Below are 27,062 nucleotides of genomic sequence, written 5' to 3' on the forward strand. Positions count from 1 at the left end.
TGCTTGGCATAGCTAATATTTGAGGAGAGCAGATATAAGGTTATTAACATTTTGTTTTAATCTCTTAAAATCACCCTATTTCTGGGTAGAGCAAGGAGGTTTGCAAATCAGGAGCAGCTCTGTGCTTCTGGCTCAAATGGCCCTATTTTACCCTAAGAAAAAGAAAACTAAATAAGGAGGAAGAGAATTATATATATGAGTGTATGTGGCTCCCCACCCCCTCCGAGAGGAGCATTGAAACTGAGCAAAGCATGGCAGTTGTCTACTACTGGGGAGAGACATTTTAAAGGTAGGAAATGCAGAGAACAAAGCGTGCATGTTCTGGAGCTCTGCACACAATCACCAACAAATAAGCCTGGCAGTGCCTTCGCTTTCTGTAGGAGTGTGCTCTGTACAGCTAATCCCATCGTCCTGAGTTGCCATCTGGAGTATGCCACGAGCAGGTCTGTGTAACAGAGGTGTTGCAAGCGTACGACAGGCAGGGCAGCGTACTGAGGGCCTGCCAGGAACCATGGGCTGTTCTTGCTCATTCACACTTGGAGACTAATACACAAAATGTACTTGGTGAAGGGCAACTACCTCTTGTGAGGAGGTCTCCTGGAAATAAAAGCCCACATCCTATCAGCGGTATTTCCCCCCTACAATTCAGGAGCAGGCTGGCCTTCAGCACTCTGCTCAGAGCACCACAGAAACCCCACCTTGGGGGAACTTTCAGCAAGCAGGAGGAATATCGACAGCAAACAAAAACTGCTAAAGCCTGATGAGAGGATGCTTGGCTCCTGCTGTGCTAGAAATGGCCTTTCTCCAGTCTGAATGCCAGGCGAAGGCCTTGTGGCCGCTGGTGGCTGGCTGTCATCCTGTTACCAGCCCAGCAGCTGCCTGTGGTGGTCATTGCTCCTCAGCACACACGGGCTTGTGCTTAGGACCACTTGTCCTCAGCAGAAGGCAGCTATCCAGCTGCTGTGAGAGAGGGAGTTCCTGTGCATCCCTGCAATCTCTGCTGAACTGGGGGGCTGTGCCTCTCTCCTGGCCCTGCACCACCCGCTGCACAGCCATCCCCCACTCCTCAGCAGCTACAAGTCTTCTGAGGGGAGCTCTGCAGTCTCTTTACCGCTATTGTTGTTTCACCTTCTGCTGAATAATCTTTGCTTTGTTTTGTTTTGTATTTTTTTTTTAGTTTTTCTCCTGCCCTTTCCCAGCCTCATCAGCCTCTGAATTGTTCTCACGTAGCTCCCTTTCATGGTAGGCACGTGTAGGCAAGTGCAAGTTTCCAAACTCCTGGCAAAGCTTTCTACTGGAGAAGGGAAAAAATGGGTCACAAAACACAGCCAAGTCCTGATGGCCATAACCTTACAGGATTATTTGTTTCCACTTTTTAGGCCTGTACTCTGGACTAGGCTGTCAGAGCAACAGCTCCAGGCAGTGGGGGTGCTTCCCACCCATTGATCTCAAAGCTGTCTGCTGACAGCGGTGGACTTTTCAGGGACACAGGGAAGGAAGAATGAAGATGTGGCACAATCTCCTGCCCATCCTACATTGCTCCTGCCTCTCCTGACAGCTGCAATTTCTTGCCACCTTGAGACTCAGGTTCTCGTGTCACACAAGAATTAGAAAATCACCCATTAATCTTCTTCCTTTCCAACCCCCCCCCCCCCCCCAGGGGTTGCTGTATTTGTTCAGTCAAGGATGCATTTGCTCAGAAAGGCAATCTCAGAAAGGCGAGTGATGCCCATCGGCAGCAGTCACCCTTTCTCTGCCCATCTCCAGAGGGCTCTCCTGCACCTGCCTGCTGCTTGACATCCGTCACTGGTAAAATGGCAGATAGGTCACCCTCCATTCCTGAAGCAAGGCACTGAGCCCCTCTGTTGACGTTAACCTCAGTAATGAAAGTGAAATTTATGTTTGTAAAGAAAAAGAGAAAAAAGGCAAACGTTTGGGTCATGTGTCCTCCCCTCCCTCCTACCCTCAGCGTCTTTGATCCATTTTGGGCTGTGATCCAAAAGCTCATTAAAAGGAAAGTACAGCCAAGTATTAGTCTGAAAGAGAGGAAGAAATGGCTCATCCGTCAGGAGAAAGACGAACAGTGTCAGATACTGGTTACTAATTTGCTCTCCCCTGGGATATTTGCTTCTTTTAACCATGTGCTAAAAGCAGAGTGTTTGCCATGGAGAGATACTGAGTCTGCATGATGCTTTTGTATCCTGGGCTTCTCCCTTTCCTGGCGTGACGGTGGGGTGGGCATCTCACTTGTCTGTTGCCTACTTTCCTTCTCCAAGGTGCTGGATGAGCACTCCTTGGGGAAGGGACATCTCCCTAACACAAAGATGGCACCTGCAGTCACCTGCAACAACTGATATCTGGTGGTGAACACATACATTCTGTTGCAGCAGAATAGGTAAATTCAGAAGATTAAAGCAGTCTGAACAATAAGCCAAGTAAAGAAAAATAACACTTTTCTGCAAGGGGATTTTGTTAAACATATTTTAGGGCAAAATTAGTTCTAGCAGTGGTATCAGACCAACACTCAACACAATTCCTGGGGAATCATTGTTTGGAAGACTGCTTTCCAGTGGGGTCTTGCAGGCAATTGCAGTGCTGCTCTTGCCTCTTGTCCTCTAGTTAAATCAAAATCACCTTCTACAAGTGTCCCCCATCAGGAGCACACCATTGTATGTGTCTTCAGTCTGGCAGGCAAAAGCACAGTACCAGCAGATGGAGAGAAGGTCCCAATTCAGCCTGGAAATAAAGCCCGGATTTTTTATGGTCAGAGGAACCTCCCATTGCCACTGCTTGCTGAAGGCTGTGGACACTGGACACAATGTAGGGATGGGATATTTTTCCAAATTATGTGCTCATGTTTGAGGGAAGTTAACTGAGAGAAGGCCTGTGGTCTCTGCTAATAGTTGTCATGCCCTTTTCATCTGAGCACTCCAAAAACGTTTTCAATTGAAAATGTATGTCCATTAGAAATGTCATTCATGTAGATTGTAATAGAGTTACCGAACAGTCTTATTGAAACTGCCCTGTTTAGTCATCTTCTCTACAGTTTAGAAAACAATGTGCACGGGAGCTGTACGTCAGCTGTAACGGAGTACCACTGGCAGTCTTGTCTATCTACCTCATCCAGAAATTGGTGCTTGTACCAACTTATCCTCAGGAGAAGAATGTATCTTCTAGTGCAGCATTAGTCAGCAGTCTCCTCTGCTTTGGCAGTTGCTATTTTTTAGTCATTGAAAGAAGGGCTGCTTTAAGAAATACCACTTGAGTCATGGGGAAATTGAGCAGGGGTCAGATCTCACTGTCCTGAGTAGGAAGTTGCACTCCCACTTTCTTCCTGCCTCTTTCCAGAAGATCTCTGGTAGTCGTCTCCCTCGCGTGTTTCTGTTACCGAGCTGCCTGGGGAGTGAAACCTGCCCTGGCTCCATGAGGAGCCTTTGCACGGCTCCAGAATGGTCTCCTCCAAACCCTATTCACTGCCTTATCTAGTGACGCTGCAGGTTATATTTCTGGGGTATCAGAAAGTCTTCTTGTGAACCCTTGGCTACTCCCAGCTTCATTCCCATCCCCTACTGTATATCATACGGCTCCTGGGAAAGTGAGAAATAAAATTCCTCCAGCTGTGAAGCTGGGCTGAGGGCCTGAAGGTTGATGCAAAGCTCGGCACAGCTCTGCCCTGCCGTTAACACCTTCTCCTATTAGATCACCATGCCTGAACGATGCCCACTCGACCAAAGCACTTTGTCAGCTTTAATTATTATTGTATCTGCTATAAGTCGAATGCTTACTGTTTAGTAATCTCATGCATAACACCAGGCAAATATGATTTAATTCCATTTTGCAAATTGGGAAAGTTTAGGCTCGTTCCTGTAAGTGATGTCACAGAGGACTGTGGCAAAGAGCCGAGTGAAGAAGTAGGCTAGTTCTTGGGCTGCCGAGAAGGAAATGGCTAAGGATACTTTCATCTCAGTATAGCTGGATACGTGCGTGCTCTGTAAGCAGTGCCCGAGGCAGCGCTTCCTGCCCTCGGCCCTCTGAGGAAGGAAGCTTTGTGGTGATAACATAAGGTGCAAGGTAATGCTGGCTCACCAGCAGGGAGGGAGGATGTGACTCTGCGTTTGTCACTGGGGCTGCGCCAGCAGCTGTGCAAGGGGAGTTTCCAGCAGCAACCTCGCTGCGCACGCAGGGAGTGGTGGCTCTGCAGGCCAGGTGCTGCTCCTGGCGTAGGAGAGCCCAGAACAAGGAGACAGGGCTTGGCTGCCCTGGGAATGACAACACTGCTCATGTCTGCGCTGCCCTGCTGAAGACAGGTGGGTAGATGGGAGAGGGAGCTTTCTGGCTAATTTAGAGGACACCTGCACATCTGAGAGATCTCAGCTTCAGAAACATATGTCTCCATCACCTTGGACACGTCACTACACCTCTGTCAGTGCCCTCACTGAAGGTTTTTGTCTGCCAGCTCCAACGCCCTGTGTATGTTACCCTTCATCCAGACTTGCCAAAGCTATGTGCAGTCCTCAGCTAAAACAGTGCCTTCCAGAAGTACGTAGGTAGTAATAAGGAGTGAGTTTCAAATGATTATACATATTATATAATTTTAAAAATCATTTAAAATTATGACAATTTTTATATACACTATAATACTGCTGGGTCTCTAAATTGATGAGAGGTGGGAACAATACTAGATTCTTGCCTGATGTGTTTGCAGGATCCATTTATCTAAGGCTAGCAGAGGGCTTCAATAACTCCTAATCTGACCACAGGTACTCATTCTTACCTCTTTGAAGCTGACCTGTCCTTGTGTCTCCTGTCGCGCTGAGCCAGACACAGCACAGGCTGATGGGCCTCCTGCTTGAGCTGCTTGGGCACTGAGTGGGCAACAAGCAGCTGTGGAAAACAGAGTGGCTCTGGCAAATGCTGGCAGCTCCTTGCTGCTGCTGTGTGCATCCAGCAGCAGCATGTCCTCTGGGCTCATCATGGCAGCTCCTGGGAGCTTGCCTGCACACAGGCACCAGTGCCCAAGTGCCATCACAGAGCAGCGACTCACCTGTCTGTAACTGAGACAGTGTGAGCTTGTTCAGCTGCTCTGTATATTGGGTTCATTTTTAGTTCACTGTGAAAGCTTTTACACAGAGAAGTTAAGCTCTCATCCTAGCTAAACCTTTATATTATTCTATTGCAGTGCATTAAAAAAGTAGAAAGGCTGCTACAGTCTACAAATGACTATACATGCAATTAATTTATTAGTGCGGAATGAAAGAGGAGGCTCCAAATTCTGGTTTGTAAGAGAAGGTAAAATTATGATAAACTATATCCAATCTATTTTGTATGCTGCAAGATTGGATGTAGCCCGGGTTCTGGGCAAAAAGTCCAGGGATGCTCATAGTCCTTCTACTGAAACTGTCTTTCATTCATTTATATGTGGTCTGATCTGTTAAATGAGACATAGCTGTTCTGAGAGCAATGGGCACAGTGAGCTGCCACTAAGCATCAGTGATCAGAGGAAATTGCTACTCTGCATCTGCCAGATGCCCATGCAAGAAGATTATGAGAAGTTTGGATTCCCTATGCTGTGTGCACGTGATAGACCCCCTTATAAGCAGAAAGCAACTGGCAAGCTGAAAAAAGTGTTAGAAATCTCAGACTGGGCTTTATTGTAGTTTTAAGTAGAAATATCTCTCCCTGCTGTTGTTGTGTCCGGATTTTCCCTAAGCAGGATTAGTTTGTGAGCAGAGCACCTCTGTGAGCCCAGGAAATCTATTCTGAAACTGTATTTCTAAGGAGACCTCATTATATTTCTGAATGACACTGAGCTGGCCTAATGCACTGGTTTTCCAGGGCATCCTGGGGCAGCCGGGCAGGCAGATGATTTTCGTAACGCTCTTTACAGAGGAAATGAGCCCAGAGTCTAGCGATCCTTGTATGGGGGACCTAGGGCAGGAGAGAGGAAGGAGAAGGATGGCATTTGTGGATACAGATGGAAACTGAACAGGATCAGTGACAAGATATGGTGTTGCATTGGGGTAAAGCTCTGGCTATCAAGAAGCCCTGGGTTTATAGACTCTATTTGGATCATGTGATATGACCCAAGGGACTTAACATAGAAAACCGAGAGGTGTTTCTGTTTTCCTCCTATTGCTTCTGTGAGCCCATTCTTTGCTTTCACCAATATGAAGAAGTTAGTTAATCACAGGCATGCCACACAGTAACTGCAGTGAGTAATAAGTGGTGGGGCCGTGCTGTAAAACTGCTAGCTGCAATGAGAAAGAAGTGCTTCTGCAGAGAAGCCTGGTGCCAAGGACAAAACCAGGAAGGACCACAACAGCAGAGAGGAAAGCCTGCTGCTCAATGTTGTCTCCACCTGACCTGAAGCCCTGGTGGCAGAAATGTGACCTGCAGGAGCCAGTCTTGGGCAATGGATGCTGGGGATTGAGCCCCACTGACAGGACATTGAGGTTTCCGTACACTGGAATGGCTTGGGAACCACACAAACAGATGGACACTGTGACTGTACTCCAGTGTGAAGGAGAAGGAGTGGCGGGGATTGCTCTTCCTGCAGAATGTTTCAAAGCAATGTTTTTGTGGATGCCTGAGCATAGATTGTATGGTATTTTCTTCCTTGCAATGAAGGACAGACAGTTTGACTAAAAATAAAATCCAAATTCAGCCCAGAGTGGATTCCTCCAGAATATTGCTTTTGGCCAAACTGCTCTGAATTGGCCAACAACGTCTGGAAAAGCTTCTGTGTCCCTTAACTGGCTGGAGAAAAAACTGTGCTTGATCTTGGCAAATATCCCAGCTCTCTGCAAAGCGCAGAATGCTTCTCTCCTTTTTGACCTCATTGCTGTTGGACTCTTATGCCAGCCAGAGTTTAGGAGCTTTCTGTTTATTGCAACAAACTGAAAATGGCTGGCAGCTAAGTTTAACAGATGCAGGAATAAGGTGATTTATTCTTTCTCCAGAAAGGCACAAAAGTGAGGCATCGTTCAGCCAAGCACTGACCAGAAAAGGTACGAAGCAGAGCAGATTTAATCAGCTCCAGCCCACAGAAACTACCCTTCCTAGGAGGAAAAACATCATTCTGTACCACATAATTCTTCTTTCTGCTCTGCAGGTCAAGAGACCTGTCTGCAAAGTGCCTTGTACCCACTGGATTGCTGTAGGAACTGTTAGTAATAACACGCCACCTAATTTGCTCTTCCAGGGAACTCTCTTCCCCCAGTTTGAAGCACTGGAGTTAGTCATCATTAATTTATTAGCCCACTCTCCCATGACGTAGTATGCAAGTACATTTTTAACCACCATTGTAGTACTTCATGGCATTTCTGCCACTGAAAGGCAGAGGAGCAACATCTGTCTTGTAGGGAAGTGCAAGTGTGGGTGCCCATCTTCTAGCATGGCCTTGTAGCTGATGGAGATTGATGTGCCAAGACATTCTGCAGTTATTCACGAGCAAAATTTGCCCAGTTTCTACCTGCCTCTTGCCTGTGTCCTGAGAAGTGTGAGAATGTGACTACCTTGCTCTACCTGTGAATCACAGCTCCACCTTCTTGCAGGGAGACTTGCCCAGAGCTGATCACTCATCACCAACAGCATGTCCATGAAGCGGGACGGCCTCTTCGCTCCACCTCCTAGCAGCCCTCAGGCTTCAAGCAGGTGCAGTCCCTGCCTTGTTTCTGGCCTAGCCAGAAACCTGCTGAGGGTAATCCAAAGTATGGGTGCTCAAAATTAGGCAGGCCTTTCACTATATTCTAGGGGGGTGTTGGATTATACAGGTCACAAGCCTACACCTAAATAAAATGGAGAAACTTTTTCACATCAGAATGACTATCTACTTTGTTTGATGTAGACACCCCTTTATTATCCCTCAGCACTATTTGATCCTAGATATGTTTATCCACTTAGATATACATGATATACAGGCTTTATTTTTTAATTTTTTTTTAATTTAAATTTGATTTTGAGAAGGAACGAGATGAGCTCCAAGTAACAGAATGTGATAGCTCTGGAATATTACACAGCATTAATCTCAGAAGTGAGTGGGAGCAAGACACTGAGGAATGCACAGCCTGAGAAAACTGGGGAGGCTCAGTAAGTAGCAGGAGGAGATAAAAGCAGACAGCTTGGGAAGATATTTGGAAAAGAAATACTGGTATAAAGAAGACAGACAGGAGAGAGACAACCCAGGCCACCTCCCGGGCAGACCATTCAGTGAGTGCCTGCAGCTCTGTGCTGCTGGATGTGGAATTGTTTTATGGGTTTCTCTTGTTTCTAGGGTCTTGGAAAACTATTGTCTAGTGCATGACCTCACAGGAAGTGCAACTGTTCAACATAGTGAGAACATCCAAGAAAAAAAAAAAAAAAAGAAGAAGAAAGAAAAGCAAAAGATTAAATATGGTGGTTGGTTTTTCCTATTTTTAGCTTTTCCATGAGTTATCTGGAGATGCTTGCAACTTATTTTGGAAGATTTAGGAAGCAGAGGGTTTTACCAGCTATTTCAGCATAAATACACGTATATATATATATACACATTATATATATTTATGCTGTTTTTTTTTTTTGTGACAGATAATGAGCTGCAAAAGATACCTACAGAGGCAGCATCATTAAGGGAGATGATTGTTTTTAGGCAGTTGCATCAAAGATTTCTCAAGTAAAAGCTGAAGTAATTGTTTCCCCAATGTTAAAGAGAGACACATGGAGTGAAGGACAGAGAGCACGCTTGGTTCTGTGGTGAGGGGTCATGGGCTGTAAAAAGGCTCAGAAATTAAGGAATTGGGCTGCAGCTGCTTATGTGGTTTGCATTTCCAGTCCCTCCCATAAGAAACTCCATGGCTGCACTCTATCATTTGCAAGGATCACTGTAGATCTGGCAGGGCCTTGCCAGCAGGATTCTCGTCTCCGAGGGTTTGCCTGTATACAGCCTGTGTCTGTCTTCAGTCTCTCCTCTGTGCCTTATTGTGCAGACATGAAGAACTCAATTTTTGATTTCCTCTGAAACACTTTGTCTCACTGACTTCTACTCAGTTGCTCCTGTTGGATAGCTAAAGCTGTTCTTAACTAAACTGCATCTTCATCTGATGTATACAGGCTCCCTCTTTCTTCTAACTGTATTTAATGCTAAGGGCTTGTTAGCTCCCCAGAATATTTTATTTTTCCTGTTCAGAACAGGATATTGACCCAAGTACCATTCATTTGCAGTAGCAGTAGTTTTGCTGAGTGTCAGTGAGAGGCAGGTCCAGCAACATCAGGGTCCTGGAAGTAAAGTCATGCCAAAATGTCATAGCCGAGGGATTTGCATTGCATTTAGCCAGGAGGTTATTGTTTGCCTGTGCTCAGACACTAATCGCTGACGAGAATATGTGCATGTAACACATCTTGTTTCTAATCATGTAAACAAGTATTTTCCTGGCCTTGGAACTGGCAGCCAAAATGTGATTAAAATTCAGTGAGTTTCCTCCTCTCCCTGGTAGTAAGCATTCCCACTGAGTCAATGAAGGCAGCTGCGCTGGCCAGGGCTGTGACCCAAGCTGTAGCCTGAACAATAAATTCTGCGAAGGAAGAAGGACAAACCTCTGGGAATTGCCTGCTTCCTTAGAAGATCTGAGGAGCCTGTTGCTTGGAGGACCTCACTGCATCTCTTGAACAAGGAAAAGGCAGTGCTGCCCCACAATGGACGAAAGAGATGCGGTATCCTGAGGTATCGTTCAGCATCAGATATCCAGCTTCAGGGGAGGATAGGCTCAAAAGAGGCAGATATATCTTTGCTGATCTTGTCTTCACCCACTTAAATCTGTGCTTCAGGGCTCCTGTTGATCACCTGCAAAGTCAAGGAGGAATTGCTCAGCTGACAGATGCAGACCTTGAATATGGGGATGTTTGTTTCTCTCACTATTTTTCCTGCCTTGCAGGAATACAAAAGACTGTGGCATCAGCAAGTGGTGGCACACAGGGAAGATGGGTTGTGTCCCCAGAAGTGCTGTCAGTGGAGCCTGCTAATACCTGGGGACTTTTAATGATGTGCAGAAGGAATTATATTTTTTCCAGCCTACTTTGATGGAAAACACTCTATAGTATTTTTTTTTCCTTTTTCTTCTTTCAGTAGCTTGGGAGGTTCTTTAACTTCCTGTGGTCACCTGGAAATTGCTATGAACAAGTCCTATGCTGCCACAAAGGACCCGAATATTGGCAAGGCCCATGGGGCTCCCCTGCTCTCTTCCTGTGTGGAGTACAGTTTTTGACTATTGCTAGCCTCCTGTGAACTTGGGAAGTAAGGAATGGATGTCTCCACATCCCCTTGCTGGTCTTTTAACTGGTTTCAGCCGGTTGAGGGGTCCAAGCTCATATCCTGGGTGGATGCTAATTTATTCAGGAGAGCTTGCTCCTTTGGCAGATGTTATGCATTTCACTACATCAGAGATTCAGCTGTCAGCAGAGAGGGCAACATGCATATTCAGGGTCTCCTTTAATGTCAGCCATAGCAGAAAGTGCCTGCCACTCAGCAGTAACAGCTTGAAATGCTGTGGGGCTATCGGTATGATGCTGTGCAAGTGGAGATCTCCCTTGTAGGCCTCTTGAATCTCACTCCATTTATTAGAAGGGGTGATTACTCAGATTTCTGTTCTGGGAGACTATTCACTAGGAAGCTAGACAGTGAATTTACAGTCCACTAGGTACAGCACGCTTGTACCCTACAGGGATAATGAAATGTAAGCCTTTCTTTTAAAAGTGTCTTAATGCACTTCTTGCAAGTTCCTTGCTCAGTGATTGCCAGTAAGCCTGTTCCCATGGCCAGCACACCGCAGTGAGGACATGGTGAATTTAGTCTGGTTACTGTGCATTGGCTCCCTCAGGTAGTTATCTATGGACATGTAAAATTTTAGGTAATGGTCTGACTTACTTTCAAAGGAGGTTGTTAGCATCTTCCATCTTATCTGGTAAAGCTTCTAGTTGGAGCTGAGATAACAGTGAATATATTGTATGTAAGGGACCGAGTGCCCTGCTAATACCGGTGAAATACGAGTTTGCATATGTGCAAGAAAGAGTTGATATAACTTAAGTATATTTGCAATTGGTTTTTATTTACTTAAGCTTCCTGTCTTGTAATTTCATCTTTACCAAGTCCTGGGATGCATCAAGCCTGTCATTGCTAGTCAGTTGAGGGAAGGGATTGACCCACTGCTCTGCACTAGTGCGGCCTCACCTTGAGCACTGTGTGCAGTTTTGGATGCCACCCATAACAAGGACATAAAACTACTAGAGAGTGTCTAAAGGAGGACAATTGAGATGATGAAAGGTCTGGAGGGCAAGACATACAAGGACAGGCTGAAGTCCCTTGGTTTGCTCAGTCCAGAGCACAGCAGGCTGGGGGGAGGCCTCATGGTGGCCTGCAGCTCCCTCACGAGGGGAGCAGAGGGGCAGGCGCTGAGCTCTGCTCTCTGGGGACAGAGATAGGACCCAAGGGAACAGCATGGAGCTGGGACAGGGGAGGGTCAGGCTGGGTTTAGGGAAAGGTTCTGCACCCAGAGGGTGGTTGGGCACAGGGACAGACTCCCCAGGGCAGTGGTCACAGCCTAAAGCCTGACAGAGTTGAAGAAGTGTTTTGACAACACTCCCGTACATAGGGTCTGATTTTGGGGTGGTCCTGTGTGGAGCCAGGAGTTTGACTCAAAGATCCTTGTGGGTCCCTTCCAACTTGGGGAGGTCTATGATACTAGGAGCTGTTTGTTCCTGCCTCAGGTTATATTAATTTGTGGTTATTTTCTTCCTCAGGTCTAGGATGTTGAAGGGTTTCACTGTGTGACATTGGTTTCTGTAGGATACCAGCTAAGTACTGTGTTTTCAAGATGACCAGGCTTGCTTTTCCAAGGCAGGGGTTAGCTGGCAGCTAAGCCTTGCCAACCAGAAGGACATAGATATATTTTGTAGAACCTTTAAGGATAAGCATATGTACACCATGACACCCAGAAACATCTTCCATCTTCCATGACAGCAGGGCGAACTCACATTAATCAGTATGTCTGGTACAGTGCCTCATGGCAGGCTCGCTGTGTGGCGTAGCTTTGCTATGCACCATTTTGCAGCTCTGATGGTAGAGAAGGTGTCCAATCTTCAGCTGTTGCACCAGCAAAAGGACTGTAAGAGTTTTGTTGCTAAGGGATGGATTCAGAATGAGCTTTTATTATGTATGCTGTGTGTCTATCTGACAGTGATCTGTACAGAGCAGTGACAGTCACAAGTCATCTCCAGCTGTGGCTAGCAGCAGGTTGTAATGCTCCAGCAACTAGTCCGCCTCTGGCTCTGGAGCAGGGAATTGGTGCCATCGCGAGAAATGGCTGGGTTTGCAGGCACCTTGTTCTGGGGGCACAAGCGAGGCCTCTGCCAAGTATTTGCTGCCATTTCCACACTGGGTTGATGGTTGGGGGTTATTGTCGGCCATACCCCATGTTCATTTGCGAAACCTCGCAAGTCTGTCAGCCCCAGGCAGATTGTGAACCTACAGGCTGACTGCGAACCTTCAGGCCATTTCTACTTCTCACACAAGTTTGTCACAAAGTTTACAAAGCCTCACCCACCGCCCCCGGAAGGTTAATCTGGAGTTAACACAGGCACCAGAGGCACAACCCAGGTGAATGGACCAGGAACACCGATGAAATTTAGGTTGATCCTTCAAGAGAGCAATCTGTGTTTCCCGGGGTCAGCGGACTTGAAGCAGTGAAAATCCCTGAGCACCTCCTGGTCAGCTGGGAATTTCACATCATATAAATCCAGCTCAGCATACAGCCAGAGGTGCACAGGTTAGGCTCATTAGACAACTACGTCCTACCCATAACAATTCAGCATTGCTTTGCTGCCGTCTCCTTGGGCTCAGTGTGCCCATGTGCCCTTGCCCAGCACGGGGCCCCAGCGCAGCACTAACACCATATCAACATGGCTGCCGTGCCCTCACCGGCCTACAGCAGCCCAAAGGTTAGAGCCTGTGCCCTCCAAATAGGATAGCACAGGTGTTGTCTAACCTAGATGGAGCGCATTTGGACCCATGGGTCCCACCACACAGGGGAAGGCAGTCATTTGACAGGGTAAGGAGGGTAATTAAGGAGAAAGCACTCCCCTTTTGAAGCTAGCTGTCCTGCAAGGAAGACAGGATTCATAAAGGCTGTATGGCACACAGAGTAAGGACCTCACCAGCGCTCTGTGAGTGAAGCTTGGAGAGGGCAAGGTCACTGACTTGTTGGATAAATATACTTTTTTTTTTTTTTTTTTTTTTTTTGTAAAAGTCAGAGACTAACTATGATAAAACTAAAACTCATAGTCACTGATACCACAGTAGAATTTCTGCAAAAAGATTCAGAAAACCTGAATTGTACCAAACAAGTAAAACTGGCAATTTTGGGACCATTCAATAGTACTCTGTTGTTGGCTAAACCAGTGCTTATTACAGAACCAAGATGAACGCAGCAGCTCTGGCCATGGGTCCACACCATGTAATTATCCTGCCTCTATTCTAGCAAGCTATTTATACCACCCCCACTCCATGTAGGCTGCAGCTGCTGCTGTGCCTGAGCGTCTCAGGCCTGGTAGGCTGCTCTCTGGAGGATGCTTTCTTCTAGGAATCAGGACACAAAAGATGTTGCTGAATATTGTTCTAGTGAAATGGAAATTTGAAGACAGAGAGCAGGACAGAGGCTGCATTTGTCACTGATCCATGCTATCCTTTGCACAGAAAGGACTTTGACACATAACATCATGAAAAGAACAATGGTAAATGCATAGTGGGGAGTAGAATAAAAAGAAGGCAAAACCTGCATCTGCTTTTAAACTGCTTAAAAAAGGCTAATGTATATTTCCTCCAAGGTGCTGGAAAGTCCAGCTTTTCTGTGGCATGTACCAGCCCTCAGGAGCACTCATCTGTCTTCCTCACTTAGTCAAAACAGACTTGAGCCGATACTGAATACTTCTGAAAACTTGTTATTTTCTCACCTTTATCTAGATCCTTTTAGGCATTTAGCTGCTGGGTGGGTGAGTATCTTCTATGCGCCATTTCCCTGTTTATATCCTTTATCCAGATAGGGCGAGGCTGTTTGGGCAAAACTCTTGTTTGCTGCGTCTTCATATATCCAGACCTGAAGGAGGGCCTGTTGCTGGTAGATCCTTCAGGTGTGGACTCGTTGTGCACCCATATTATCACCCGGAGAACACCTTTGGTGTAGGCAAGACTTCTTTCTGTACTGGTACAGCTCCCCTTTTCTTTCAAGCAAGAATAAGGTCCGCGGGTGACCTTGCTCTCTAAATGTAGCTAAGACTACATCCCAGATACTGCCATTTATCACACCCAGTGGAAATCCTATTAGAAATGTCTGTGAAGGCTAAATGCTGACATAGCTATCTCACAGACACAGCTAGACTGCCAGTACAGTCAGTCCATCATGTGCCAGAGCCCTGTGTTACTATTGGCCTAATTTGGGCCTACAAGGTCCTACAAGAGAATGCTTAAAAAACTGGAGCCCATGATATGCAGCACAATGTTTGGTGGTGATAATGGCCAAGAATCACAAATTAAGTCCATTTTGGGGCCTGGAAAGGAAATAGTTGTGCAATAGCATCACCTCCTATTCAAGCTCTCTACAGACTGGGAATCAAAGGCTGAGATAAGAATTGTGGGGTGAGGCTGATAAATGCTGAGGTATGCTGGCCATAAGAGTTGTTCTGAGTCTCTCAGTTGTGACCTACATGATCTCTGCCCCTTCCCTCCAGCACTTGTAATGAAGTTGGTGGCTATGGGATTAGACTGCTGTTAGACACCAATTTATGAATTCTCTTGGGGCATTTGTAAGTTACAGTGAACAAAGTTCACATTATTTCTGAACAAGAACATTCACATAATCATGTAGTATATTTTTATCTTGTGGATTATCAACATCGCAGTTGCGGTGAATGCATTTTAACTCTCTTGAGCATCTCCATTATCAACCAGTCTCTATTTTTCAAACTATAATGTAACAGGAGACATCACTAGCATAATACCTCAGGATACTATTCACAGCAGAGGCATCTCAGCTGGAACAGAATCCCACCATGCTTTACCCTATTGTGTTTCTTAGGACAAGTTTGGTACTCTGGTGCCAGGACGGGAAAACTACCTTGCAAGTACATGTGGGTGAGACTCAGCTGGGAGCTGCAAGACCAACTAACTTGTGTTCGACCAACCTGCTTCAGCCTCTGTTGTAATGAAAACGATAAGGAAACAATAGGGAAGATTCACAATGTGCAGAATCCAACCTACCTAATTGCAGGCTATTTCTGAAAGGGGCTCACACCTCCTCCCCATTTCCACTGCCTCCTCTGCATTTAACAAAAATAAAAAAAAAGGAAAGGCCATGAGCACAGTGAGCTGGTCTGACTCATCGGTAGCCTCACACTCACCAGACATAACACAACAGGAGCAAAGCAAGTGCAGGGACAAGACCTCCCTTTCAGCAGCAGCTGCAGTGATTTTAGGTCAGGTGCAAGATGAAATTGCACCATAGCCTGGCATACAAGACATGTCCTGGTTAACCCTTTGTGTTACTGAAGTTCATCCTTGCAACAGATAATCTTTTGGTGGTGTCTTTAACCAAAAGCAGCTAATTAAGAACATGTTACAGTTCTCTGACAGCAGAAGATGAAATTTGTGCAAAGGTTTGTTTGCATCTGCTGGTGGGCTCTCTCCAGGGCTTTTGGTAGGCCAGAGGCAGCTAGTGCCTACTCCCTTTTTTATTTTTAATCCTTCAGATGCCACTGCTGGCTGACTCAGCGCACATCATGAAGCGATTGTTCACACGCAGGTGTGTTGCGATTTACTGCTTCACGCGGCGTCTGCCACAGGCGGCTGAGCTGCGCAGCTTCCCCCCAGGTAGGCAGGGGCACTGGGGCAGGAGCACCTGTGTCTGCACGCCAGCTCTCTTGTGAGGTTGCTCTAGAAACGTGGCTTCCTGTGGTCTGGCCACAAGTGTGGTGAAGCAACAGGCAAGCAGGACTGCTTCCTGAAGCACAGGTGTGGAAAGAAGTGATTGTAGCATGAGAACGAGTAGGTCCTGTGTCCTGTGTCAGTCACTGAAAGTAGCGGCTGGCTGCTCTGGTTACAGGACCTGCCCTGCAGTTGCTGTAACAGTCGAGGTTCCTATTTTCCAGCACCCAGGAGTTTATCATCTGTTCCCCTAAACACTTGCTTGCAAAAGTAAAGGAAGGAGAAAAAAAATAGGAAAAAAGGTGGGGGGAGGGGGAGAAAAAGTTATCTGGAAGGGACCCATAAGAAATAAATTGTTCAGTCAGAAGTTTGCTGTTTTACTACAGGAAAATACTATTTTTTGCAAGACTGATGAAAGGGAAGCAAACTTGGTAGTCATGTTTTATGGCCTCTGTTGCCCCCTCCAGTCCTACATTAGTAGTCAGTGCTGTCTGGAAAGCGATGATGCTGGGAAAGCCTGCACTAATAAGGGTGTCTCAGGCTCATTATTTGATATGCGGCTGATACACATTGGAAGTGAAAATTGGGGTCAGAATTTCCTTTTCTGGTATCTCCAACTTTCCGTCAGCCTGTTTATAGAGGAGACAGCTTTATAAGAGCTGAACCTCGAGTCCCCTCAAAACTCTCTGCTGTAAGTGTTAAATGCACCTGTAACCCTGCTTTCTGTAGTGCTGCGATGGGCGGGAACCCAGCCTCAACCCTCTTCCTCTCAGAGGAGGGGACTCAGCAACAGCAAGGAGCTGAAGTGCACGGACTTCATCTATTTTTGAAGCTACATCACTGTGGTAATAACCAACAAATGTTATCATTACCCATCACCTACTGATTACTTTATCAGGCCAGAAAGACCAGGCACCTTTGGAATGGTAATTCCATACTAAGAGCATCAATTTTTTTGGAGAGATGATTTTAAAGGCAGAGAGGAAGCCAGGAGAGCAGTGAGCTAGCCACACTAGTCCAGCGAGGACTGGGGGAGCAGGCTGCAGAGCTTCATACCTGGATGGAGAAGGAAAGGGTAATCTCACCTGAAGAGATTCCTGCTGCATTTAAAGACAGAATAGAAAATAAGTCAGCGTGACACATTCCATCAACCTTTTCATATCCAAATAATTAGATTTTTACACTCAGTTCCTCCAGACTTATAAAGCCAAAAGCCTTCTTTCTCCTACCCTCAGGAGCTTTGGTTTGTGTTCCTGCCATACCTTACAGGCTGCATGCAAAAGATCACATCAGCAGTTGTGCTTTGAAAACATTCAGGCATAAGTAACGGTACAGTGGTGCTCAGTGCTAGGCTGTTCTATGACTGGGTAGGTAAAAGGAGCTGGACTGAAGTGATTATGTTTTTTCAACGGATTTAGAAATTAAAGGTACAGTTTTATCTCTTTGAAAAAGGAATTGGGGAGCTTAGATGATTTGGAGTAGGTGATTTAAATGGAACTAGAAAGACTAGGTGGCCAAACTGGTGACAAACCAGCATATCAGAAGCATGCACCCCTGAAATGTGAAAAACTAAGACTCACCAACATCCTCCACCCCTCGTCCCATCCCCCCCCCACACTTGTCCTCGTGAAAGTTTTGGGGTTCCGTTACTTTTGGATGCACTTCAAGCTTATCGTCACTGTCACACCTCTCCAAGCCCACTTGCTGGCTTTGCTAGGGGACTCCCATCAAGATTCACATAATCAGCAATGACAATGATGCAGGCCAAAATAGGAATATTCATTATCTTCTCTATTGTCCACAAGTAGGATTCTTATCAGATGTTTTTTGGGGATAATATAGATAAATGCAGAAGTGCAACACATTCCAGCGTAGCCTGCCAGTGGGATCAGAGAATGTAGCTCAGAGACGATGAGGTTAAACAGATGAAATGGCGAAGAAGTATACTTGCTGAAAGCATATTTTAGCATACATGGTTTTTAACTTGATGCTGGAGGGACAGGATGATTGCCAGCTTGATGGCTAAGAAAAATGACATTTTAATTGACAACTGAACAAACAAAGAATTAGAGAGATAAATCTGGAACTCCAGTATACCCAGGCTTACACTATCATGCCACAGTAGAACAGTCAGGAAAACAGAATTTCAAGGAAAAATTTAGCAGTTTTAAAAATAGCCTTTGATGTTTAACATGCATATAATTAATGACAATTTTTTCAAAGATACAGTTGGATTAGTTCTGCTTAGATTGGTTCTCTTGTTCCTGTGGCTCTCAATCAATCATGAAATTAAATAATTCCTGGAGTAAAATGGTTATCTGCACCAAAATTAGAAATGAACTTTAACCAATTACTTGAATAATTTTTATTTTAAGCAATGCAGATTCAAGCATTTTATCACGGGCATCAGTTTGTTATAACACTCCAGCATGCGCTTGGTACCCCCAGTGTGAATCAGTTTGAGCAGCACGAGCACGCTGCAAATACGGGCAGTCCCTCTGCAACTTGCTATTGCGGTCTGCTGAATGAATGTGCTGATTCCTGCTGAAAGACTGGAGATCTGAAGCTCGTGCAGCTTGTCATTATAGTTGTATACAGTTATATATAGTCATATACAGAGTGTTTGACAAGGCAATTTATTGATAATTTTAAGCTGGAGCAAGTAAAAGCTGCTTCCTGAGGGGGAAGTCCTGCCCTCTCTTGTGAGCGTTACTACTTATGCAGTAGGTCAGAGCAAAGAGCTACCTGAAGCCTTTACTGGGCTTCTACAGGAAGCCTAGCAAAACCGTGAGGGACAGAGGAGGAAAGGGCTGGCTTAGTTTTCAGCTGGCTCAGCCCCTGATTTATAATCTCCCTGAACAGCTATTATTTCTGAAACAGGCTGGGGGAGCAAGAGCACACATAGATCTGTGTATCCATGCAGAGATTTTACCAGCCACAAAATCCAGGAGCAAACCCTGATGCAGAGGGTGCTGACCTGCTGGCCTGAAGGGGAGTACTTCCCCAGGACTGGTTGTTCACACTGGCATTGCGTGCTTCGCTTCTGGAACTGAGATACCAGAGCAGTCTGACAACAGACTGTGAAAGACCTTTCCGTATATCGACAGAGTATTAAATATAAAAATATGCTTGGCTTTCTCACTCAATGTACTCAGTGAAAAAAAAATCACACACATAACACCCAGTAACTTCTTTTTATTATTTTTAAGTTGAAAATTATGTTTAAACAAGTGTTGCTGTTTAATTCATATGCTGCAAGGACTTCCACTTCTGCCTGAGAACTCCTAAATGTAAGGTCTTACCGTGATAATCCATTTTTAAAAATAGATGGTTGAGTTTTGACAAGGCTGTTCCCAAGAGGTAGAAGGCTTGTGGATTTACAGTGAAACTGATGCCAGTGTAAGAAAAATAAAACAGATGATATTCAGGTTCACCTGATACACACAACAGCAGCAACAACTTATCCACAAATGGAAGATGTGACACAATTAGACCGCTAACCTTTCCAGGTTGGGAGTTTATCAAAAGAGGCCAGGGCTGTAAATTTAATGAGGAAAATGAAATATAAATTCTGCTAACACAGAATTCTCCTACACTCTACTTTTGTTCAAAGCTCCCGTGAGAAAGAGCACTGGTCTCAGATCGATGTGCAAAGTGCCTTGTTAGAAAAGCTTTGATATTATAATAAAAGGTGAATAAACGTTGTGAAGGAGCAGATCTGTGAAATGGATGATAAATCCAAGTAACTGAACTTAGAGCATAAAGGCTCAATGGGAACTGAATTAAACAAATAAAGGTTTTGTGATATCTTTGGTAAACCAGGTACCACATAGTAAGCGCTAAAAGACTTCAGGGTCAGGGCATATATTATGAGCTGGGATTAGAAAAGGGAAAATGGCTGGCAAATAGAAAAGAGAATAAAAATGCCAAGGACAGGAAGAAGAAAGCATGCAAAACAAGCACTTTAAAAGGGGAAGGGAAACTGATATTTCTGCAGTGAGCAAGATGACACAGTTGCTGGTCTGGTTTTTAAATAGATTTGAAAATATTACCTATAACAGTGTTTTGTAACCATTTTACAGAGAACATATGGTCTCACCATTAAGCAGATACAATTTGAAAGTACCATAGCCTAGAAGGCGCAAGAGGAAAAAATGATAAAAGTGAAGAGTTCCCCCCAGTTTAAATATTTTGCCACTGAAAGATTCTCAGTGGAGCGCACAGAGTCTGTGTTGCAGTGAGGGCCCTCCATGCTCTTGAGGTAAGCAAGCTTTCTGGAGAGCTATGAAGAAAAACGTGTGCCGTTATTTTTCTCAATCATCTCCTATCTTGCACTAAGCACTATAAAACTGCTTCTTGTGACCAGTCAGGCAAATACCAATGAGCACTCAGTCTAACTGGGAGTCTGGAATTCTTTCCAGCTCCCATGTAAGCCCAGTATTTAAGCGAGCAGACACTGGACTGCCCTAACTGTCACACCCTGAATATTCATCACAAAGAATGACTCTTACCCATGCATCCCAGGAAAACTCTGACAAATGTGTGTCTTCTAAACGTTTGGCCCTGTTATACTGATATGGCAGTAATATGTTACCAGGCAACTTTCCCTTCAAGGGAAGTGAAGTGTGGGAGATGTTGAGAATAGTGCATAAATATTTAATGTGCTCTTCCCAAGCACTAACAAGGTATACGTGAAAGTCCATGTATTATGGCGAAGCAGAATAATCTGGCTTCAATGAGAGCTGGAGTGGAAGGAGTAAAAAAGTAGTGAGGATTTAAGGAAATCTGAAATCTCAAATAACTATATGATTGGCAAAGAGCATAGCAGCTTCTATTTTCTTTATGGTCCTCAAGGCATTTAAAACTTTGTTGTTGCTCACCATCAAAGGCAGCCAGCCACAGGCCCCACATCACTAAGATATGTTCACAAGATATCTATTCCTCCAGGTTCTTAACCAGGACACAGAAAAAGTTCCATTTAAAAATCATTTTATTATTAACATAATCTTCCCATTTAGCCAAGTGTGGGTCATGTATAAGGAATGTTGGTAAATACTCCATTTGAGGCTTCTTTTTACATATTTCCATTGATAAATAAACTCTGAATTCACATAAAAAAGTTAAACTTAAATAACTAATATATTTTCTGTAACAGGCATACATTGGTAAAATATAAATATTCTTGTACTCAGCCTTTGCTCTAAATAGAGATAACAGCCACACATCACAGTTATTAACAACTAAAAACAAGAACTCAACTGATTTTCTGGCCTGGACTAAAATAGAGATGGAAACAGAAAATTCACATTTTGACTTTGGGCCAAAAGAGGTTGAGAGGCAGGAAGAGGACAGTTTTCATAACAGCCTTGTTAAAAATAGTCTGCTCTGCCACTGAATTTTAACTTGAATATATTATTCTACGTTTGGTGTTGATTCCATTATAATTTTATGTAACACTCAAGTATCACTAACAAAATATGGCACATCATCCATGAACAATATAATGAAGTTTCAAAACTACCAGGGCAAAAACATAGGCGATATGAGTGATTTGGCTCTGGTTAGCCGTTTTGTCCTCTCAGTCTACCAAGATAATGCATCATGTCACTGTTTTGGCCACTTCCCTGCAAAAGACTGGAGCTCTAAAGTTTTTCAAACTAACCAGTTACCAGGCAGCCTGAAACACTGGGTTTCCTCACCCATGAGTCAGACCAAGATAAGTTGGTCAAGATACCCTCTCAAAGAACCCTGGGAATGATGGTAAAAGGGACGACGGGACTGCTAGCTTCAAGCTCCAGTGCTGTCAGGAAGCATTCAGTCGCAGCATCATCATTGCCTTGAGCCTGCAGCACCTCCCCCAGGCCATTCCAGACCTCGTGGGCTGTGGAGTTCACTTGCACGGCGTCTCTGAGAATCTTCTCAGCCAAGCTGTAGCGCCCGAGCTGGTGAAGAATCAGAGCCTGCAAAAAAGAGCAGAAAAAAATGGTTGAGATTGGCCACAGTGGGACTTCCCAGAAGCTCAAATGACATGGTCCAGCAGTGAAGTACGTGTAGGTAGTGATGGGTTCAGAATGCTACAGACTAGATAATATGCCTTTTTATTTTATTTTCTTTTAAAAACAAAATAAACGGCCTGGAGCAGGGCTAAAGCAGGCTATTCAACACCAACAAGAAGTGGCTTTGGACCAGAAAAAAAGATACCAGAATGCAAAAACTAAGCTGAACAACAAAAACTCTACCCAGCTACCAAGAATCAGTAAGTAACCGAGCTTTTGTGGCAAGGTCCGTTGCCTAAGTTCTTCAAAGGTATGTGTCCTGAAGTGCTCATATCCTGCAGGCATACCTCAGCACCCTCAGCAAGTCTTGCAACGTCTGAGATCATAACTTGGCACCATTAGCTCCCAGCTACGGCAGTAACAACCAAGTTCAGCTCCATGGGCAACAGCCACGGCATTTGATTCAGCCTGAAGAATGGGAAGCGTGCCGGGACTAACACTGCACCGGTATTGTAGAGACATCACATCCAGCAGGCAGAAAACTCTCTCAGGAACTTTCTGGATGCAGATTTTGTGTCCTTCTCTAAGGGCTTGGATCCGACTCAACACCATGCATCCAAGAAGATGTCCAAACCCACTGGGATATAGCCTGAATGAACCAGTGGAAATCTCCATCCATCATAATCATCTATGTTACCGTGCAGGAAAAGTTTTGGAGCAACCAGTAAGAGAACATTACTCTGAGATTGTAATAGTTTTAACAGTCATATGCACTTTGTGATGCTGTATTGGAAAGTGCACATGGACCAAAAATTTTTCTTACCCACATAGGTGTCCTGATTACAAGCTTACAGATTCCTTGCAACTTCTCAGCTCCTACCCCTTGGATCTTTTTTTTTTTTTTTCTCTCTCTGTACATCTATCCCTCCAATCCAACTTAATCACCAATGATTAGAAAGTACTGAAATGGTGCAAACCCTGAATTATCCCCCACGAGGTTCTGTCTCAGCAGGCAGACTTTCAGCATGGCCAGCCTGCTGGCTACATTGTAAGAGCAACAAAACAGACCACGCTCCAAAGAACAACCACACAAAGAAACATGAAGTTTTGGCAAGTAAATTAATAAATGCAACAAAGGCTAATTTGCCTAACAGATATCCTGTCATAAAGGTACTAGAGGGCTTTTCTGGTTGCGGATCTTTTAAGCTGCGAAATGAGTCAGCATTTCCAGAGTGGGTGAATAGTATTTCCGATTAAAAAAAAAATCAGATAACTTTTCTGCAGGAAAAACACCATCCCTGAAAGCGATTACAGTGACTGGTAGGCATCAGATGTAAAACTATGAAAAATGAAGCAAGGAGGTGGAATATATGTATTATTGACTGCATATAAATATATATATATATAGAGAGAGAGAGAGGTAGTTACTGATTTTCAAGACCTGAATCTCTAATTCATTTTCAATTATTTTTCTCTGTGAGGATCTTGTGTGTATTTCATGCTAATTAAACATGCAAGTTATTTGAATATTGGTAATTTTTTTGATCTGGCAAATTTTTTAGTCTGGTAAATTTTTAGTCTGGTAAATTTACTTTCCCCACTTGCTAAGGACAAAGGCTGTTCTTTTAAAAGACTTAAGGAAACAACCAAATCTTGCAGATTTGCCTGTTGATGGGAACAGAAACAAGTTATGTTAAATCTGCTCTATTCTATATGGAAAAAAGCATAGCTGAGCTTACCCGGGTGATAGAACTAGAGCAAATACCTCTTGTCTGGCTGCTGTTATACTTTAATAAGCATACAAGCTATTTAGCATTTGGGAGGGAACTGCTCTTGCATGGACAATCAGGTTGCATCCTGTTCTCTCATAAATTTGAGGCCACGGCCTTTTAGATGGAGAGTCTCCTGAAACCCAGCCACTCCCTGGCAATGATGCTGGCTGGGATGACAGGAGGACTCCTTCCTCTCTTGGGTGGCAGCACCTGGGTGCTGAGCTTTGCTTCCAAAGAACCAATGTTGAGAAAATTCAACTCATTTCATGTAGAGCATCAAAAGGACAGTGACATTTGGTCACTACAGCTGTGGGCTGAGCTTAAAGAAGTAACATAGATGAAAGAAGGCGTAATATCCCCTGACTCATTAACTCCCTCAGAATGATGGTCAGATGTTAGATATTGCCAGTGTCCAGCTTGTAGATTGCCTTCCCAAATGGATTCATTAAAATTCTGAGGCACAGGTTATTTTTAATTGTCTGCAGTCCTTGCCTGACTTTGCCCTGTTAAGCACTCAACGACAGACCCCGGGGAGGAGGAGCAGGCCTGCCTACCATGCAGCAACACCCCTCAGTGACCTCGCACCATCACCCATCCGAGAAAACTGACCTCTAGCATACCAGCTGCCAGCATATGCTTGCCCTCTGTACCCAACTCTTCAGAAAATAAATAAATAAATAAATAAACAAACCAACCCTCTAAGGTTTCTCAGAAATCCATACAAATTATTGTAGTCCTTAACTCATCGTTTTCCTTTTTTCCTAACTGGAAAAACAAGCCCAAAGCTAGCCAGTTCTGGCCTTTACCTATCTGGCTGTAAATGTGCAGGCAGCATTTACCTAGAGAATAACTTTGGGTCTCTTGCTCTATGACTGGAGACAGACTCAAGCAATACATCAGCTCTGCCGAAACTCGGAGGGGTACCTGAGTGACATACGGCTCATGCCTTCACACCTGGCACGTTAGTTTAAAAAACAAAGAGAAAGCCTCAGCCTGATATTCTCTCTATAAATAGGCACACACACTTTTCATTAAGGAGATACTGCAGGGCTTCTGGAACCTGAATCAACTAGAAAAACTGCTACATTATTTACTCTAGTAAAGAACAAGAAATATTAGTAGAAAAAACACACATTCCACAAAACATAATGAAACTGTAACTTCCTCAAGAATTACACCAATATACCCCCCAACCTATTTGTTCCCTGCACATTTTGAAATGCTACAATACTTGACAGAGATGTTAATGCAACTGTTGGCATCCTGCTAAGACAGAACAGCCTGTTGCAGCCCTTTCACTAGGCGATACATTTAAATTTTAGGATGAAAGTGATAAATTCATGACATTTGCTTTTAGCACACTGTAATAAAAGCCCCTAATGCATGCGGGCTTCCTCATTTTGCAGCTTTGTGCAAATTTCATTTGTAACTTTTCCCCATGCTTGGTTTGATGATTTTGTTTGTTTTTCTCCTAGCAGTTCTTGGTGGTTGTTTTTTGGCAACCTCCCTTACGTGTGTTTAGGCTTCCAGCTTCTGGCTGTTCATAATGTCCTCACGTTATGAATTCTCTAACCAAATCTTATATTTCTCTTTTGGCCTGTTCCACATGCAGAGGTTGCTTTTGTAACTCAAAAAACTCAGAGAGAGAACTCCGATCAGATGCTGCACAGACAAAGCAAAGGCAAACTTTTAAGATTCCTTTGTGCATGAGTGCCATCATTGCAAGAAGTGTTTCCTGACTGTTTCTGTAACGTGTTGTTATTTACTCTGGTCACTAAGAGCAATCAACTGTCCTCATAAATTTGTGGATTTCAGATCCTGTCTGCATTAGGAAAGGCCAACAGCCCCTTACAGTGCCCAAGGCATTGTCAGAATTCAGAGCCAGGAGTAACAGGGACAGTCCGATTTGCAAGAATACAGAGGGGCTGTCTTTCTAAAAAAATAAAAATAAAATAATAATAATAATAATAAAAAAATATTGCTTCTCTGCCACAGGTTATTTTCCAGATCTTGAAGACTCCTTCTTCCTTCAGTCTGGAGTCTCAAAGTCTCCTTCTATTTATTCAACGATTTCAAATGTGCTTGCTCCCTCTATCAGCATCCTCATACCTCATTACACATTGCCCCACATAGAAACCTGCTATTCTTCATTCATTTCTCAAAAACATCTGTCCAAAGATTATTTTCATAATGCTCAGCCAAATCGGGCCCAACCCTTGACTGAGGGCCCTTAGCACTGTTGTCAAAACAGAAGTCATTTGTTGTTATCCAATATCTCCTAGGTACCTGCACGAATACAGTCAATAAAAACAGCTATTGAGTCTGAATACACAGAAATATCTTCGCATTCCATCCAAAGCACTGGGTTGAATAATCTTCATTTATACTCGTCTCACATATATTAAGAACAGGGATTGTATCTTCTGTGTTTTGGATACTGTCTTGGCACTAATCTTGTTTAATGTTTTAACAAATGACATCACAAGAATCACAAGAGCGATGACAATTAGAAAACAAAGTTAAGAGGATACAATATGGAAACAACGGGCTGATCGTGAGAACCGGAGTAACAGAAACACAGCAGAAGTCAGTAACGGCAAGTGGAAAATAACAGAGCAGCAGCAAAGCAGGTCTGCAGCATGGTGGAAGCCTGTCGGCTGCAAGTAGCTTGGGAAAAGGACTTGGATGTATCAGGCAGCCCCAGGATGACAGTGTGAAAAGTTGCCAGTGCAAAACAGGAAAACAAGTGGCATCAGGAGAAGTTTCCATTAGGCAGAAGGCTGTACAGTGACAGCAAGACCTCCTGTGGCACTTTGTGGGGTCCCTGTTCAAAGATCATTCAAACTGCAACAGGCACAGGAAATGCCTACCAGGATGATCAATAAAAATCTTAATTTACAAGAAAAGACTAACAGGCTTGGTTTGTTTAACCTAGCAAATCTAAAACTGAGAGGAGATGAAGTTACTTGCTGTAAAAACAGTATAGAGAACAGTAGAGAAAAACTATTTTAGTTAGAGAATAATGTTGGCACAAGAATAAATGTATATAAATTGGCTGTGAGTAAGTTTACCAAAAAAAGGTAAAAGCATTCCTGGCAATTGGAGCAGGGAGTTTTTGGAACAGCCTTCTGTTTGCAGCAGCAGGGCACAGACTGGGTCCTACAGGAAGGGCTTGCACGCTCTGATGGCTATGAGGATAAGGCAGGGAGCCTCCACGACTCCTGTTCAGTACCAGGTTCTCCACCAACTGAATACCCACATTCCTGATAATCATTAGCAGAAAGCGAGTGATAATATTGCCATGCTTGTGTAACATTATTACTTGATGCTTTTGTCCTAGGAAGAACTGCC

General features: G+C 44.2%; 1 protein-coding gene across 5 annotated transcripts in view; it reads right to left on the minus strand.

The window, feature by feature from the left end:
• Window positions 1-20,915: 20,915 nt before the first annotated feature.
• The window catches only part of TTC7B (tetratricopeptide repeat domain 7B), a 136,575-nt gene continuing 130,428 nt past the window's right edge, over window positions 20,916-27,062 (minus strand). For all 5 annotated transcript variants that reach the window (XM_084288206.1, XM_084288208.1, XM_084288207.1 and 2 more), the window contains one exon: window positions 20,916-21,903. In XM_084288206.1, coding sequence (XP_084144332.1) covers window positions 21,682-21,903 — 222 coding nt within the window. In that variant the 3' untranslated portion in view covers window positions 20,916-21,681. The remainder of the gene's footprint in view (window positions 21,904-27,062) is intronic.

This window comes from Netta rufina, assembly GCF_964035555.1.
Source record: "Netta rufina genome assembly, chromosome: 5".
Lineage (NCBI taxonomy): Eukaryota > Metazoa > Chordata > Aves > Anseriformes > Anatidae > Netta > Netta rufina.